At 39.3% G+C, this 19,597-nt stretch overlaps 4 protein-coding genes across 4 annotated transcripts in view; all 4 read right to left on the bottom strand.

Moving 5' to 3' along the window:
* The window catches only part of LOC309488896 (uncharacterized protein), a 173,628-nt gene that overhangs the window by 74,601 nt on the left and 79,430 nt on the right, over nucleotides 1-19,597 (bottom strand). The gene's annotated exons all lie outside the window — the stretch shown is intronic.
* LOC309489405 (protocadherin beta-7-like) overlaps nucleotides 1-19,597 on the bottom strand; it is an 87,751-nt gene that overhangs the window by 22,629 nt on the left and 45,525 nt on the right. The window lies entirely within an intron of this gene.
* Nucleotides 1,970-13,047, bottom strand: LOC309488841 (uncharacterized protein). Its single transcript, XM_082157257.1, has 3 exons — nucleotides 9,682-13,047; nucleotides 9,486-9,489; nucleotides 1,970-4,993 (listed from the first exon to the last, which is right to left on the bottom strand). The coding sequence occupies exons 1-3, from the start codon at nucleotides 12,133-12,135 to the stop codon at nucleotides 2,541-2,543; spliced, it is 4,911 nt and encodes a 1,636-aa protein (XP_082013383.1). The 5' UTR covers nucleotides 12,136-13,047; the 3' UTR covers nucleotides 1,970-2,540.
* LOC309489410 (protocadherin gamma-A8-like) lies at nucleotides 6,078-9,674 on the bottom strand. The gene has a single exon (XM_082158187.1). It carries the CDS (start codon nucleotides 9,086-9,088, stop codon nucleotides 6,650-6,652), a length of 2,439 nt encoding a protein of 812 aa, XP_082014313.1. The 5' UTR covers nucleotides 9,089-9,674; the 3' UTR covers nucleotides 6,078-6,649.

Raw genomic sequence — 19,597 nt, 5'->3', positions numbered from 1 at the left:
ATATTAGTTCACCAGTTTTTGCGTTAACAAGAAACATGTCGGCCACATTACTGGCCATTGTGTCAGATATGTAATACGTCACTACACTATTAGATCCTTCGTCTGCATCAGACGCGCTCACGACTGTTAATATAGTATCCTTTAGTGCGTTTTCTGTAATGGTGGTTTTATATACCCTTTGTGCAAACACAGGAGCATTATCATTAATATCTAACACAGTAATGTGTATCTGTACAGTGCCAGAGAGCACTGGATCGCCTCCATCAAAGGCTTCTAACAACAAAGTAAATGAGCGTTGCGTTTCTCTATCAAGTGGTCTTTGTAAAATCATCTCGACATTTTTACTACCATCTTCCTGGCTGTGCAATTCAAGCCGGAATTTATCAGTCGGTTTCAGAGAGTAACTCTGAAGACCATTTGTTCCTACATCCGGATCGAAAGCTCCCCCGAGCATAAACCCAGCACCAGCCACCGCCGATTCGCTGATCTCAAATCTAAAGTCCTTTTTCTGAAAACTGGGAGCGTTATCATTTATATCTGCGATTTCGATTGTAATCGTGTATAATTCCATGGGGTTGTCTAAAATCATTTGAAGATGCAAAGCACACGGAGTTGTTTTTGCACAAAGGGACTCGCGATCCATTTTCTCTCGGATAACCAGCAATCCCGTGTTTCTGTTCAGTTCGATGTATTCCGTGTTGTCTCTTGCAAACAGTCGCGCTTTTCCTGACTTTAAACGTTGCAAATCCAAGCCCAAATCCTGCGCAATGTTTCCCACCATCGATCCTTTTGCCATTTCTTCTGGAATGGAGTAACTGACCTGTCCTCGCGCTATGTGAATCAGAAGCGTCAAAAACAGCACCGAGTGCTGTATCATTGCATCAGGCATTGTCTCAACTGCACAGATGTTTAAAAAAATACAACAAGATCCGTATCCTTTAAATACAGGAAATTCCAAATGCAGACATTAACTCCGTACACGACGACGAAAGATGAATAGAAGCATCGTGTAGGAAAAATATTCGAGGTTGAAGCTATACTGCTTTTTTTTTTTTCTCCGTGGTATTGTGTGATGCTGGGGGTGGGTCTGTGAAATACTGTTTCTCCGCTGTTTGTCGACGAACAGCGGCCCTCTGAGTGTAAATAAAGAACAGCATATCAAAATTAGAACTTTACACCTAAGAAGCATTTTCTCAACGAATATTATTTTCTAGGCCTATATCACACTGCAAATATCATACGCAGAATGCCATACTTTGTTCCAGGACCTTTTGTTGATTAAATAAAAAGATATATATTTTGTAGGTTGGATGTGCAAATGATCACTTGCAGTATAATTTGTATGTAACAGTCGGAATTTGAGCAAAATTATAATGCTGGCACTAATCACAACATAATAAAAAAGACCATAGTCCTCTTTAACGTTAGCCCTTCATCTAACGAGGCGCTGTTCAGCACAAGTGGTGCTGAACTGTGTCAAAGTTCCCTTGCGTTTTTCTTTTCTCGATAAATCACTTGAACAAATCTGAACATGTTGTCTATATAGGCCTACATCAAAAATAACACGCTGTTAGTAATTTTTTTGTTATTTATTCTATTTACCACAATATATCATTTCAGTCACTTCTTTGTCCACGACCAAAACATTCTAAAGAATGAGTGGTTTGGGCTACATAGAATACCATAGGGTCACTCTCTTCTAGCATACATTTAGCTAAGAATCATACAAAAATTCCAACAATGTACAGGGATAAATTGCATGATCCCAATAAAACTGAGTCTAATCTCTATGTTCCACAAAGTTAACATATGTACAGCCACACTTCCTCAAATCAGTTGTCATGCACACCAAAACAATTATGAACGAGTTTTCCAGTTCCTTGTCAAACAAGCAGATGGATATAACAGCTCCTACGGCAGTTATGAATATAACAGCACCAAAAGGCTATTCTTTGATAGTCTAAAAAAATTGTAGCTTGTTAGTAAGCAACATGGCAAGCAATAAACAAAAAGAGCATTGTTTCCAACGTGTGAAAACTTACAATTATGAGATACTGTCATAGAATTAGAGAAAACCAACGGAGTATCATGGCTATTCATAACTATTGTAATGTATGTTTTTACAAATTTGTAGAAAATTTATAAAAATCTCATTTGTACGTTTTGTATCTGTTCATGTTCAGGTTAAGGGGTGCAGGTTATGTTAGCATGACGATGGTGAGAATGTAAGTTTTGTTTTATGTTTATACCATAGATGGAACAAGTTAGTTCTCGTGTAAATATTAATGCTATATGCACTTATAAGGTGAGCATGTTGTGATTATACAGAATATATTCAGAGATATAGTATTTTCATAGACAATGCGGATTAGTATATAATATTCAGTTCTATAGTCAATGCAGGTATTTGAGAGATTCAGTTACTGATAACTGATTTCACTTACATTCAGGTTATTAATTCAGACACCTTGCACTTTCTTTAAGTGTTCTTAGCCTATATATTTGTTTATGGTATACTTGGTTAGCCTTGTATTACTTTTTCAGTTAGAATAAAAATAACAATAATGGTCTAACCAAAATTTTCTTACCGATTCTGTAGACCCGAGACCGTCGATGGAGTTATTTTTCTTGATTGTATGCTGCATCGTTTTAGTGAAACTCGGGTCCACCACTAAAACACTTTGTCCACCGAGTGTAGAAAACGTACAGTCACTCTTCCTCGAGTCAGTCGTCATGCACACTTCATAATTATACCCGTGCGGCAGAGTTCCAGTGACTCCTGTGTCTGCGTAATGCGGTGGATAGTACGGAATAACAGGCAGATTGGACTGATAGAGGAAGCGAGATTGTCTCCATCTGTAGATCTTTACTGATATTATCACAACCACACAAGTGATAAATAGGAAAGAAACGGCGGCCAGTGCGAGAACTAAATAAAAAGTCAGGTTGTCGTTATATTGTTTTTCATGCGTAAAGTCTGTGAACTCTGACAGCACTTCAGGAAAGCTGTCAGCCACAGCCACGTTAATGGAGACCACAGCTGAGCGAGAGGGCTGTCCATTATCCTCCACAACAACAGTGAGTTTCTGTTTGACAGCATCTTTATCAGTCACTTGTCGCACAGTTCTTATTTCTCCATTCTGTAAACCCACTTCAAACAGCGCTCTGTCTGTAGCTTTCTGTAGTTTATAGGAGAGCCAGGCATTCTGTCCAGAGTCCACATCAACAGCCACCACTTTAGTGACGAGATATCCAACATCTGCAGCACGAGGCACAATCTCAGCCACCACTGAACCGCCAGTCTGTACTGGATACAGAACCTGAGGAGCGTTGTCATTCTGATCTTGAATAGTAATTTTCACAGTCACGTTACTACTGAGTGGAGGAGAGCCTCCATCTTGCGCTTTTACCCGGAAGTGGAAATGTTTCAGTGTCTCATAGTCAAAAGAGCGCATAGCTGTAATCACTCCGCTGTCAGGTTGCACTGACACATATGATGAGACAGAGACTCCATTAACAGTGCTGTCTTCTAGAATATAAGAAACACGAGCATTCTGATTCCAATCAGCGTCACTGGCTTTAACTGAAAATATAGAGACACCAGGTGTGTTATTCTCCACCACACAGGCCTCATAGTTAGTTTTCTCAAAGACAGGAGCATTGTCATTCACATCTGATATCTGCACACGGAGAGAGACACTGCTGGAGAGCGCGGGAACTCCCTCATCAGTACATATTACACTGATATTATACTCAGATTCTCTCTCTCTGTCCAGTTCCTGCTCTGTTTGCAAGCTAACGAAACTGCTAGACTGAGAAGTAATAGCAAAAGGAATATCCTCACTAATGAAACACTGAACCTGGCCATTTACACCCGAATCAAGATCATCAACATTTAGCATTGCAACAACAGTACCAGACTTGGACCCTTCAGTTACTGAATGTGAACTTGACAGGATTTGAATACTAGGTGAATTATCATTAATATCCAACACATCAATAATTACTTTGCATGCGTTAGAAAGTCCTCCTTGATCTTTTGCCTGAATATTAAGCTCATAATGGCTCACTTTTTCATAATCAACTAGACCATTTAATATTAGTTCACCAGTTTTTGCGTTAACAAGAAACATGTCGGCCACATTACTGTCCATTGTGTCAGATATGTAATACGTCACTACACTATTAGATCCTTCGTCTGCATCAGACGCGCTCACGACTGTTAATATAGTATCCTTTAGTGCGTTTTCTGTAATGGTGGTTTTATATTCTTTTTGTGTAAACACAGGAGAATTATCGTTAATATCTAACACAGTAATGTGTATCTGTACAGTGCCAGATAGCACTGGATCGCCTCCATCAAAGGCTTCTAACAACAAAGTAAATGAGCTTTGAGTTTCTCTATCAAGTGGTCTTTGTAAAATCATCTCGACATTTTTACTACCATCTGCTTGATTGTGAAATTGAAGACGGAATTTATCAGTCGGTTTCAGAGAGTAACTCTGAAGACCATTTGTTCCTACATCCGGATCGAAAGCTCTACCGAGCATAAACCCAGCACCAGCCACCGCCGATTCGCTGATCTCAAATCTAAAGTCCTTTTTCTGAAAACTGGGAGCGTTATCATTTATATCTGTGATTTCGATTGTAATCGTGTATAATTCCATCGGGTTGTCTAAAATCATTTGAAGATGCAAAGCACACGGAGTTGTTTTTGCACAAAGAGACTCGCGATCCATTTTCTCTCTGATAAGCAGCAACCCCGTGTTTCTGTTCAGTTCGATGTATTCCGTGTTGTCTCTTGCAAACAGTCGCGCTTTTCCTGACTTTAAACGTTGCAAATCCAAGCCCAAATCCTGCGCAATGTTTCCCACCATCGATCCTTTTGCCATTTCTTCTGGAATGGAGTAACTGACCTGTCCTCGCGCTATGTGAATCAGAAGCGTCAAAAACAGCACCGAGTGCTGTATCATTGCATCAGGCATTGTCTCAACTGCACAGATGTTTTAAAAAATACAACAATAGATCCGTATCCTTTAAATACAGGAAATTCCAAATGCAGACATTAGCTCCGTACACGACGACGAAAGATGGATAGAAGCATCGTGTAGGAAAAATATTCGAGGTTGCAGCTATAGCAGCTATACTGCTTTTTTTTTTTTTCTCCGTGGTATTGTGTGATGCTGGGGGTGGGTCTGTGAAATACTGTTTCTCCGCTGTTTGTCGACGAACAGCGGCCCTCTGAGTGTAAATAAAGAACTGCATATCAAAATTAGAACTTTACACCTATGAAGCATTTTCTCAACGAATATTATTTTCTAGGCCTATATCACACTGCAAATATCATACGCAGAATGCCATACTTTGTTCCAGGACCTTTTGTTGATTAAATAAAAAGATATATATTTTGTAGGTTGGATGTGCAAATGATCACTTGCAGTATAATTTGTATGTAACAGTCGGAATTTGAGCAAAATTATAATGCTGGCACTAATCACAACATAATAAAAAAGACCATAGTCCTCTTTAACGTTAGCCCTTCATCTAACGAGGCGCTGTTCAGCACAAGTGGTGCTGAACTGTGTCAAAGTTCCCTTGCGTTTTTCTTTTCTCGATAAATCACTTGAACAAATCTGAACATGTTGTCTATATAGACCTACATCAAAAATAACACGCTGTTAGTAATTTTTTTGTTACTTATTCTATTTACCACAATATATCATTTCAGTCACTTCTTTGTCCACGACCAAAACATTCTAAAGAATGAGTGGTTTGGGCTACATAGAATACCATAGGGTCACTCTCTTCTAGCATACATTTAGCTAAGAATCATACAAAAATTCCAACAATGTACAGGGATAAATTGCATGATCCCAATAAAACTGAGTCTAATCTCTATGTTCCACAAAGTTAACATACGTATAGCCACACTTCCTCAAATTAGTTGTCATGCACACCAAAACAATTATGAACGAGTTTTCCAGTTCCTTGTCAAACAAGCAGATGAATATAACAGCACCTATGGCAGTTATGAATATAACAGCACCAAAAGGCTATTGTTTGATAGTCTCAAAAAATTATAGCTTGTTAGTAAGCAACATGGCAAGCAATTAAACAAAAAGAGCATTGTTTCCAACGTGTGAAAACTTACAATTATGAGATACTGTCATAGAATTAGAGAAAACCAACAGAGTATCATGGCTATCCATAACTATTGTATGTTATTACAAATTTGTAGAAAATTCATATAAATCCCATTCGTACGTTTTGTATCTGTTCATGTTCAGGTTAAGGGGTGCAGGTTATGTTAGCATGACGATGGTGAGAATGTAAGTTTTGTTTTATTTTTATACTATAGATGGAACAAGTTAGTGCTCGTGTAAATATTAATGCTATGCACTTGTAAGGTGAGCATGTTGTGATTATACAGTATATATTCAGACATATGGTATTTTCATAATAGACAATGCGGATTATGGGTCATATTCAGTTCCATAGTCAATAGTATGCAAGAATTTGACAGATGCAGTTTCTGATTACTGATTTCACTTACATTCAGGTTATTATTTCAGACACCTTGCACTTTATGTAAGTGTTCTTAGCCTATTTATTTGTTTATGGTATACTTGATTATCCTTGTATTACTTTTTCAGTTAACATAAACATAACAATAATGGTCTAACCAAAACTTTCTTACCGATTCTGTAGACCCGAGACCGTCGATGGAGTTATTTTTCTTGATTGTATGCTGCATCGTCTCAGTGAAACTCGGGTCCACCACTAAAACACTCTGTCCACCGAGTGTAGAAAACTTACAGTCACTCTTCCTCGAGTCAGTCGTCATGCACACTTCATAATTATACCCGTGCGGCAGAGTTCCAGTGACTCCTGTGTCTGCGTAATGCGGTGGATAGTACGGAATAACAGGCAGATTGGACTGAAAGAGGAAGCGAGATTGTCTCCATCTGTAGATCTTTACTGATATTATGACAACCACACAAGTGATAAATAGGAAAGAAACAGCAGCCAGCGCGAGAACTAAATAAAAAGTCAAGTTGTCGTTATATTGTTTTTCATGCGTGAAGTCTGTGAACTCTGACAGCACTTCAGGAAAGCTGTCAGCCACAGCCACGTTAATGGAGACCACAGCTGAGCGAGAGGGCTGTCCATTATCCTCCACAACAACAGTGAGTTTCTGTTTGACAGCATCTTTATCAGTCACTTGTCGCACAGTTCTTATTTCTCCATTCTGTAAACCCACTTCAAACAGCGCTCTGTCTGTAGCTTTCTGTAGTTTATAGGAGAGCCAGGCATTCTGTCCAGAGTCCACATCAACAGCCACCACTTTAGTGACGAGATATCCAACATCTGCAGCACGAGGCACAATCTCAGCCACCACTGAACCGCCAGTCTGTACTGGATACAGAACCTGAGGAGCGTTGTCATTCTGATCTTGAATAGTAATTTTCACAGTAACGTTACTACTGAGTGGAGGAGAGCCTCCATCTTGCGCTTTTACCCGGAAGTGGAAATGTTTCAGTGTCTCATAGTCAAAAGAGCGCATAGCTGTAATCACTCCGCTGTCAGGTTGCACTGACACATATGATGAGACAGAGACTCCATTAACAGTGCTGTCTTCTAGAATATAAGAAACACGAGCATTCTGATTCCAATCAGCATCACTGGCTTTAACTGAAAATATAGAGAGACCAGGTGTGTTATTCTCCACCACACAGGCCTCATAGTTAGTTTTCTCAAAGACAGGAGCATTGTCATTCACATCTGATATCTGCACACGGAGAGAGACACTGCTGGAGAGCGCGGGAACTCCCTCATCAGTACATATTACACTGATATTATACTCAGATTCTCTCTCTCTGTCCAGTTCCTGCTCTGTTTGCAAGCTGAAGAAACTGCTGGATGACGCAATAGCAAAAGGAATATTGTCATTTATATGGCAATGAACCTGACCATTCAATCCGGAGTCAAGATCATTTACGTTTAACATTGCCACAACAATGCCAAGTCTAGACTCCTCGGATATCGAATTTGACATAGATACGATGCTTATCATTGGTTTGTTATCATTCATATCTGAGAGATCAATTATAACTTTACATGAATCAGACAGTCCTCCTTGGTCGCGTGCTTGAATGTTTATTTGATAACGACTTGCTTTCTCAAAGTCAGCTGAGCCTTTTAAGGATATTTCCCCGCTTCGTGCGTCAACCATGAATAAATCATTTACATCTCCACTGCCTGACATGTAGTACGTTATAATCGCATTCGAACCTTCATCTGCATCAGAAGCGCTGACGGACGTGATAACAGTGTCTTTAGGTGTATTTTCAGCAAGAGTGGCTTTGTACACCCTATGATTGAACACAGGGGGATTGTCGTTAATATCTAGCACTGTTACATGTATCCGCACAGTACTGGTCAACTGAGGCTCTCCTCCATCCATTGCTGTTAACAGCAAAGATAACTGCTTTTTGTTTTCACGGTCTAGAGCCTTTTGTAGCACCATCTCCATGTTTCTGTCGCCATCCGTTTGACTTTGCAAACTTAATACAAAATTATCTGTCGGTTTAAGTGAATAGCTTAGATGACAATTAGATCCAACATCCAGATCAATCGCGTTTTCCAACATGAATCTGGCTCCGGTTACAGCTGACTCGCTTATTTCAAATGTAATCTCACCTTTTGGAAAACTCGGAGCGTTATCATTTATGTCGGTAATTTCCACCGTGACATCGTACCATTCCATTGGATTTTCCAAAATCAGCTGAAGATGTAAAGCGCAAGGAGTCGTTTTAGCACAAAGAGCCTCGCGGTCTATTTTTTCCTCGGTGAGAAGTATCCCCCTCTCATTATTCAATCCGACGAATTCGGTGTTGTCTCCAGCAAATATGCGTGCTTTCCCTGACTTCAGTCTTTTTAAATCCAAACCCAAACCCTGGGAAATATTTCCGACGATAGACCCTTTTGCCATTTCTTCTGGAATGGAGTAGCTGATCTGCCCTCTCACCGAGTATTGACACATAATCATAAAAAACGCCGCAGCCTGCCACATTACAGAGCTAGCCATTTCCCCCCTTTGTTCTGCAGATCCTGAAGATCGGTTAGTTTAAATAGAAAATAAAGACGTTATGTGAAAGTAAGAACTAGCATAAAATCTACTGTACGACGAGGATATCTATTTACAGAACATCCGACAAAATAATTGTTTCGAGTCATCAAGCTTTCGTTCGCTGTTCTCTGACATCACTGAATTTTGAGGGTATAGGTCTGAGAAATATAGAGCGACTGCGCTGCGTTGATCAACAGCGGCCCTATGAGCCTTATCTTTGAATTGCATTCATTTGTTTCTGATAAATCACAGAAGACCAGGACACAAGTGATTTGTCAAAATAAAAATGTAATTAAATTATTATTATCATTAATAATCATAATATTAATAATAACTTGTTGTGAAATTATTTGACTGAACTAAAAAGGAGAAAAAAAAGGAAAAGAAAAATATTACTGCATTTGGCGCTGTCCAGTGGTGCTGAAACCTGTCCGTGCGGTGCCATCTTAAACGAAGCACTTTTGCAGTGTCTTTGATATTAGCCATCAAATACACCATTAGAGGACAAACAATTTATAAGAAAAAAACATTTAAAAAGGGATTTATCTTACCAATTCCGAAAGATTGTTTTCTTCTATAAAGTTCTTTTCTTGTATTGCGCGCTGCATTGTCTCAGTGAAACTCGGGTCCACCACTAAAACACTCTGTCCACCGAGTGTAGAAAACTTACAGTCACTCTTCCTCGAGTCAGTCGTCATGCACACTTCATAATTATACCCGTGCGGCAGAGTTCCAGTGACTCCTGTGTCTGCGTAATGGGGTGGATAGTAGGGAATAACAGGCAGATTGGACTGAAAGAGGAAGCGAGATTGTCTCCATCTGTAGATCTTTACTGATATTATCACAACCACACAAGTGATAAATCGGAAAGAAACAGCAGCCAGCGCGAGAACTAAGTAAAACGTCAGGTTGTCGTTATATTGTTTTTCATGCGTAAAGTCTGTGAACTCTGACAACACTTCAGGAAAGCTGTCAGCCACAGCCACGTTAATGGAGACCACAGCTGAGCGAGAGGGCTGTCCGTTATCCTCCACAACAACAGTGAGCTTCTGTTTGACAGCATCTTTATCAGTCACTTGTCGCACAGTTCTTATTTCTCCATTCTGTAAACCCACTTCAAACAGCGCTCTGTCTGTAGCTTTCTGTAGTTTATAGGAGAGCCAGGCATTCTGTCCAGAGTCCACATCAACAGCCACCACTTTAGTGACGAGATATCCAACATCTGCAGCACGAGGCACAATCTCAGCCACCACTGAACCGCCAGTCTGTACTGGATACAGAACCTGAGGAGCGTTGTCATTCTGATCTCGGATTATAATGTCCAAAGTCACATTAGTGCTGAGGGGTGGAGAGCCTCCATCTTGTGCTTTCACACAGACACTAACCCTTTTCATTTGCTCATAGTCAAAACCGCGCAGCGCGTGGACCACTCCACTGTCAGCATTTACTGATATAAAAGAGGAAACAGGGGATCCACCCACTGTAGTTTCATCTAGAAGATACGATATACGAGCGTTCTGGTTCCAGTCATCATCTTGAGCACTCAGAGTGAATATGGACAAACCAGGTGAATTATTTTCAGGAACAAATGCAGTGTAAACAGTCTTATGAAATCTGGGCGGATTGTCATTAACATCTGATACTTTCAGATTTAAAGTTTTCTGACTGGAAAGCGCAGGAGACCCTGAATCTGTAGCTGTGATTGTGATATTATATTCTGCCACACGTTCACGATCTAAAGCAGCATCAGTAACTAAAGTGTAATAATTCCGCAGTGAAGACTGAAGTTTGAATGGTGTGTTTCTATCAATTGTACAGTCAACGTGTCCATTGTCTCCTGCATCTAGATCTTTGACACTGAAAATAGCGATAGTGGTTCCAACAGTTGCGTCTTCAGTAATCGGGCTTGAAAATGACATAATACTGATAGCTGGTGCATTATCATTTACATCAATTAAATCAACTATGACTTTAGCTGAGTTTCCTAAACCGCCTTGGTCTTTTGCTTCGATATCAATTTCGTATTTTTTTGCTTTTTCGTAGTCAATAAGCCCAGTTAGTGTTATAACACCTGTTTTTTCATCGATTTTAAAAATGTCATTTATGTTCCCTTTAAAATTAGCAAAACTGTATAAAATCAAACTATTTGCACCACTGTCTGCATCACTAGCATTAACAATTGTAATATAGGTTCCTTTAGGTGAATTTTCTTTTACTGTTGCTCTGTAAACTGACTGGTTGAACACTGGCGCGTTGTCATTTGCATCTAGTACAGTGACTTCTATTTTCATATTACCAGATCTTTGAGGATTTCCTCCGTCGACCGCTGTGAGAATGAGAGATAGTCGTGGATGTTGCTCTCTGTCTAGAGGTTTCTGCAGCACCATTTCAGCATATTTGACTCCATCGGGGCGCGAGTGTTCTTTAAGAATAAATTTATCATTAGGTGACATAGTATAATGTTGTAGTGCGTTTAGACCTACATCAGGATCATCTGCGCCTCCCAGTAAAAAAAGAGCTCCAGGTGCGGCCGATTCACTTATTTCAAGATTAATTTCATCCTTAGCAAATGTTGGTGAGTGATCGTTTACATCCAATATTTCCACCGTAACATGATGCAGCTCCATTGGATTATCAAGTATTATTTCAAATGTGAAGCTGCACGGAGTGGTTTCAGCGCAAAGCTGCTCTCGGTCAATTCGCTCCTTCACAACCAAAATCCCTTTGTCTGTTTTCAGCTCTACGTATTCAGTGCTGTCGCCAGACACGATACGAGCCCGACCCGAGCACAGTCTTTGAGCATCCAGACCAAGATCATGAGCTATATTCCCGATAAGAGATCCTTTCTTCATTTCCTCTGGAACTGAGTAACGAATCTGTGCGTTTATGTTTGAGATCAAGCAAACGGCCATGATGAATAAAACCCTCCATAGGAAAACACCATCCAATAGCTGTCCTCGCGATTGGAAACAATGAATCCTTCTACAAACCGTAATCACAAACATTTTACATTAAGTATTCAGATTACAATCTGAAGATGGTGTTCTACATTCGAAATATCCACGGATTAATCCAGTTAGATCGCTGTTTGTCAGTGACTGTGTCCCTTCATCGACTCTCTTTAGTCTCCTCCACAATCTCCTAACCATCATCAGCACAGCTCTACCAATCACAGGAGATCACCTACATGCTTTTCTACAAATCAACAGCGGCCCTTAGAGTTGAGAACGAGAAACGACACTAATGAAAGCACTGAAATATCTCAGAACTAGAATTGCATTCCGTCCTTTGATCGAAACAAAAAATAGAACAGGATAAAATATCCCAACAGAACGATGTAATCAAACAACCTTTAAACTCTCTCATAATAAATGTTAATATTGTTTTACGTTTAGAAGTAAAAAAATATAAACAATTACTATTCTTATTACATGTGAGATAACCTCCTTTACAGATAGAATCTTATGAATGGCGCATTTATTATTATCATTTTTTTATTTATTAAATAATGCTGTATAATCAGCTTCTGTTCGTTAACACTGGCTAATGCACCAGAACTAACAGTGAACAATACAACATTTGATAATCTAGGTCAGATTTGTTTAACACATAAATGATGGTTTAATGCAAATTAATTTTCGGTCAAAACACGTTAAAAAAACATTGATTCATACAACCTGAGAATACGTTACAATGTTAGAAATGTATAGTATATGCAAAAATGAATAATTAACTATATAAATAAATGTTGTAAAAATGCAATTTATTTATAGTTCATGGTTGCTAATGCATTAATGTTAACGAATTAAACCTTATGGTAAAGTGTTACAGATAATGTAACAGGCTTTTTTTCTGTATTACTAGCCACAATTTACTGTCTGTTATTACATTATTTCAGTCTTTTAAAGAACAGCCGATCTTACCATTTCTTGCAATTCTGGATCTTCTAAGAAGTTGCTTTCTTTCATTGCGCGCTGCATCGTCTCAGTGAAACTCGGGTCAACCACTAACACATTCTGACCACCGAGTGTAGAAAACTTACAGTCACTCTTCCTCGAGTCAGTCGTCATGCACACTTCATAATTATACCCGTGCGGCAGAGTTCCAGTGACTCCTGTGTCTGCGTAATGCGGTGGATAGTACGGAATAACAGGCAGATTGGACTGAAAGAGGAAGCGAGATTGTCTCCATCTGTAGATCTTTACTGATATTATCACAACCACACAAGTGATAAAGAGGAAAGAAACAGCGGCCAGTGCGAGAACTAAATAAAAAGTCAGGTTGTCGTTATATTGTTTTTCATGCGTAAAGTCAGTGAACTCTGACAGCACTTCAGGAAAGCTGTCAGCCACAGCCACGTTAATGGAGACCACAGCTGAGCGAGAGGGCTGTCCGTTATCCTCCACAACAACAGTGAGTTTCTGTTTGACAGCATCTTTATCAGTCGCTTGTCGCACAGTTCTTATTTCTCCATTCTGTAAACCCACTTCAAACAGCGCCCTGTCTGTAGATTTCTGTAGTTTATAGGAGAGCCAGGCATTCTGTCCAGAGTCCACATCAACAGCCACCACTTTAGTGACGAGATATCCAACATCTGCAGCACGAGGCACAATCTCAGCCACCACTGAACCGCCAGTCTGTACTGGATACAGAACCTGAGGAGCGTTGTCATTCTGATCTTGGATTATAATGTCCAAAGTCACATTAGTGCTGAGGGGTGGAGAGCCTCCATCTTGTGCTTTCACACAGACACGAACACTTTTCATTTGCTCATAGTCAAAACCGCGCAGCGCGTGTACCACTCCACTGTCAGCATTTACTGATATAAAAGAGGAAACAGGGGATCCACCCACTGTAGTTTCATCTAGAAGATACGAAATACGAGCGTTCTGGTTCCAGTCATCATCTTGAGCACTCAGAGTGAATATGGATAAACCAGGTGAATTATTTTCAGTAACATATGCAGTGTAAATACTCTTTTGAAACCTGGGCGGATTATCATTAACATCTGATACTTTCAGATTTAAAGTTTTCTGACTGGAAAGTGCAGGAGACCCTGAATCTGTAGCTGTGATTGTGATATTATATTCTGCCACACGTTCACGATCTAAAGCAGCATCAGTCACTAAAGTGTAATAATTCCGCAGCGAGGATTGTAATTTAAATGGAATATTTTGATTAATTGTACAGTCAACGTGTCCATTGTCTCCTGCATCTAGATCTTTGACACTGAAAATAGCGATAGTGGTTCCAACAGTTGCGTCTTCTGTCACTGGACTTGAAAATGACATAACACTGACAACTGGTGCATTATCATTAACATCAATTAAATCAACTATGACTTTGGCTGCGTTTCCTAAACCACCCTGATCTTTAGCTTCTATGCTAATTTCGTATTTCTTAGCTTTTTCATAGTCAAGCATTCCAGTTAGAGTGATAATACCTGTTTTTTCATCTATTTCAAAAACGTTATTTATGTTCCCTTTCAAATTAGCAAAACTGTATGAAATCAAACTATACATTCCACTATCTGCATCACTTGCATTAACAGTTGTAATATAAGTTCCTTTGGGGGAATTTTCTTCAATTGTTGCTCTGTAAACTGACTGGTTAAAGACAGGCGCGTTATCATTTGCATCTAGTACATTCACCTCTATTTTTATTTTCCCAGATCTTTGAGGGTTTCCTCCGTCGACCGCTGTGAGAATGAGAGACAGTCGCGGATGCTGCTCTCTGTCTAGAGGTTTCTGAAGAACCATTTCAGCATATTTGACTCCATCGGGCCGCGTATGTTGTTTCAGAATAAAATAATCATTAGGTGACATCATATAATTTTGGAGGGCATTTACACCTACATCAGGATCATCTGCGCTTCCCAGTAAGAAACGAGCCCCATGTGTGGCCGATTCGCTTATTTCAAGGTTAATTTCCTCTTTAGAAAATGTTGGCGAGTGATCGTTTACATCCAATATTTCTACCGTAACATGATGTAGCTCCATTGGATTATCAAGTATTATTTCAAATGTGAAGCTGCACGGAGTGGTTTCAGCGCAAAGCTGCTCTCGGTCAATTCGCTCCTTCACAACCAAAATCCCTTTGTCTGTTTTCAGCTCTACGTATTCAGTGCTGTCGCCAGACACGATACGAGCCCGACCCGAGCGCAGTCTTTGAACATCCAGACCAAGATCATGAGCTATATTCCCGATAAGAGATCCTTTCTTCATTTCCTCTGGAACTGAGTAACGAATTTGTGCGTTTGTGTTTGAGATCAAGCAAACGGCCATGATGAATAAAACCCTCCATAGGAAAACACCATCCAATAGCTGTCCTCGCGATTGGAAACAATGAATCCTTCTACAAACTGTTATCACAAACATTTTTATATTTTAAGTATTCAGATTACAATCTGAAGATGGTGTTCTACATTCGAAATATCCACGGATTAATCCAGTTAGGTCGCTGTTAGTCAGTGACTGTGTCCCTCCATAGACTCTCTTTAGTCTCCTCCACAATCTCCTAACCAGCATCAGCACAGCTCTACCAATCACAGGAGATCACCTACATGCTTTTTCTACAAATCAACAGCGGCACTTAGAGTTGAGAACGAGAAACGACAATAATAAAAGCACTGAAATATCTCAGAACTAGAATTGCATTCTGTCCTTTGATCTTAACAAAAATAGAACAGGATAAAATATCCCAAAAATAACTATATAATCAAACAACCTTCCAACTCTCTCATAATACATTTTAATATTGTTTTACGTTTAGTAGTAAAGAGATGTATAATCAATATTCTCAGTAACGTGAGATAACCTCCTTTACAGATAGAACCTTATGGATGGCGCATTTAAAAAACATTTTTTTTTAAAGATAATACTGTACAATCAGCTTCCGTTCGTTAACACTGGCTAATGCACTAGTTATGAACTAGCAGTGAACAAAACAACATTTGTTAATCTAGGTCAGATTTGATTAACAAATATATTATTGTTTATTGCAAATTAATTTTCGGTCAAAACGCGTTAACAAACATTGATTCATAAAACCTGAGAATATGTTACAATGTTAGAAATGTAAAGTATATATAAAAATGAGTAATTAACTATACAAATAAATGTTGTAAAAATGCTATTTATATTTAGGTCATTGTTGCTAATGCATGAATTAATGTTAACGAATTAAACATTATGGTAAAGTGTTACAGATAATGTAACAGGCTTTTTTATTACTAGCCACAATTTACTGCATGTTATTACATTATTTCAGTCTTTTAAAGAACAGCCTATCTTACCATTTCTTGCAATTCTGGATCTTCTAAGAAGTTGTTTTCTTTCATTGCGCGCTGCATCGTCTCAGTGAAACTTGGGTCCACCACTAAAACACTCTGTCCACCGAGTGTAGAAAACTTACAGTCACTCTTCCTCGAGTCAGTCGTCATGCACACTTCATAATTATACCCGTGCGGCAGAGTTCCAGTGACTCCTGTGTCTGCGTAATGCGGTGGATAGTACGGAATAACAGGCAGATTGGACTGAAAGAGGAAGCGAGATTGTCTCCATCTGTAGATCTTTACTGATATTATCACAACCACACAAGTGATAAATAGGAAAGAAACAGCGGCCAGTGCGAGAACTAAATAAAAAGTCAGGTTGTCGTTATATTGTTTTTCATGCGTAAAGTCTGTGAACTCTGACAGCACTTCAGGAAAGCTGTCAGCCACAGCCACGTTAATGGAGACCACAGCTGAGCGAGAGGGCTGTCCGTTATCCTCCACAACAACAGTGAGTTTCTGTTTGACAGCATCTTTATCAGTCACTTGTCGCACAGTTCTTATTTCTCCATTCTGTAAACCCACTTCAAACAGCGCTCTGTCTGTAGCTTTCTGTAGTTTATAGGAGAGCCAGGCATTCTGTCCGGAGTCCACATCAACAGCCACCACTTTAGTGACGAGATATCCAACATCTGCAGCACGAGGCACAATCTCAGCCACCACTGAACCGCCAGTCTGTACTGGATACAGAACCTGAGGAGCGTTGTCATTCTGATCTTGGATTATAATGTCCAAAGTCACATTAGTGCTGAGGGGTGGAGAGCCTCCATCTTGTGCTTTCACACAGACACTAACCCTTTTCATTTGCTCATAGTCAAAACCGCGCAGCGCGTGTACCACTCCACTGTCAGCATTTACTGATATAAAAGAGGAAACAGGGGATCCACCCACTGTAGTTTCATCTAGAAGATACGAAATACGAGCGTTCTGGTTCCAGTCATCATCTTGAGCACTCAGAGTGAATATGGACAAACCAGGTGAATTATTTTCAGGAACAAATGCAGTGTAAACAGACTTATGAAACCTGGGTGGATTGTCATTAACATCTGATACTTTCAGATTTAAAGTTTTCTGACTGGAAAGCGCAGGAGACCCTGAATCTGTAGCTGTGATTGTGATATTATATTCTGCCACACGTTCACGATCTAAAGCAGCATCAGTAACTAAAGTGTAATAATTCCGCAGTGAAGACTGAAGTTTGAATGGTGTGTTTCTATCAATTGTACAGTCAACGTGTCCATTGTCTCCTGCATCTAGATCTTTGACACTGACAATAGCGATAGTGGTTCCAACAGTTGCGTCTTCAGTAACCGGGCTTGAAAATGACATAATACTGATAGCTGGTGCATTATCATTTACATCAATTAAATCAACTATGACTTTAGCCGAGTTTCCTAAACCACCCTGATCTTTGGCCTCGATGCCAATTTCATATTTCTTTGCCTTTTCATAATCAAGTATCCCTATTAGTGTTATAACACCGGTTTTCTCATCGATTTTAAAAATGTCTTTTATGTTACCTTTTAAATTAGCAAAACTGTATGAAATCAAACTATACATTCCACTATCTGCATCACTTGCATTAACAGTCGTAATATAAGTTTCTTTACGCGCATTTTCCTCTATAGTTGCCCTATAAACTGACTGGTTAAATTCAGGTGCGTTGTCGTTTACATCTAATAGACTGACTTCTATTTTCATATTACCAGATCTTTGAGGATTTCCTCCGTCGACCGCTGTGAGAATGAGAGATAGTCGTGGATGCTGCTCTCTGTCTAGAGGTTTCTGAAGCACCATTTCAGCATATTTGACTCCATCGGGGCGCGAGTGTTCTTTAAGATTAAAATAACTATTAGGTGACATAGTATAATGTTGTAGTGCGTTTAGACCCACATCAGGATCATCTGCGCTTCCAAGTAAAAAACGAGATCCAGGCGCGGCCGATTCACTTATTTCAAGATTAATTGCATCCTTAGCAAATGTTGGAGAGTGATCGTTTACATCCAATATTTCTACCGTAACATGATGCAGCTCCATTGGATTATCAAGTATTATTTCAAATGTGAAGCTGCACGGAGTGGTTTCAGCGCAAAGCTGCTCTCGGTCAATTCGCTCCTTCACAACCAAAATCCCTTTGTCTGTTTTCAGCTCTACGTATTCAGTGCTGTCGCCAGACACGATACGAGCCCGACCCGAGCGCAGTCTTTGAACATCCAGACCAAGATCATGAGCTATATTCCCGATAAGAGATCCTTTCTTCATTTCCTCTGGAACTGAGTAACGAATCTGTGCGTTTGTGTTTGAGATCAAGCAAACGGCCATGATGAATAAAACCCTCCATAGGAAAACACCATCCAATTGCTGTCCTCGCGATAGGAAACAATGAATCCTTCTACAAACTGTTATCACAAACATTTTTATATTTTAAGTATTCAGATTACAATCTGAAGATGGTGTTCTACATTCGAAATATCCACGGATTAATCCAGTTAGGTCGCTGTTAGTCAGTGACTGTGTCCCTTCATCGACTCTCTTTAGTCTCCCTCCACAATCTCCTAACCAGCATCAGCACAGCTCTACCAATCACAGGAGATCACCTACATGCTTTTTCTACAAATCAACAGCGGCACTTAGAGTTGAGAACGAGAAACGACAATAATAAAAGCACTGAAATATCTCAGAACTAGAATTGCATTCCGTCCTTTGATCGAAACAAAAATAGAACAGGATAAAATATCCCAAAATAACTATATAATCAAACAACCTTCCAACTCTCTCATAATACATTTTGATATTGTTTTACGTTTAGTAGTAAAGAGATTATAATCAATATTATTAACCTCCTTTACAGATAGAACCTTATGAATGGCGCATTTTTTTTTTTTTTTTTATATAATACTGTACAAACAGCTTCCGTTCGTTAACACTGGCTAATGCACTAGTTATGAACTAGCAGTGAACAAAACAACATTTGTTAATCTAGGTCAGATTTGATTAACAAATATATTATTGTCTATTGCAAATAAATTTTCGGTCAAAACACGTTAACAAACATTGATTCATAAAACCTGAGAATATGTTACAATGTTAGAAATGTAAAGTATAAAAATGAGTAATTAACTATACAAATAAAT

Source organism: Leuciscus leuciscus (genome assembly GCF_965113295.1).
Source record: "Leuciscus leuciscus genome assembly, chromosome: 24".
Taxonomy (NCBI): domain Eukaryota; kingdom Metazoa; phylum Chordata; class Actinopteri; order Cypriniformes; family Leuciscidae; genus Leuciscus; species Leuciscus leuciscus.
This window is presented reverse-complemented; position numbering and strand designations above follow the sequence as displayed.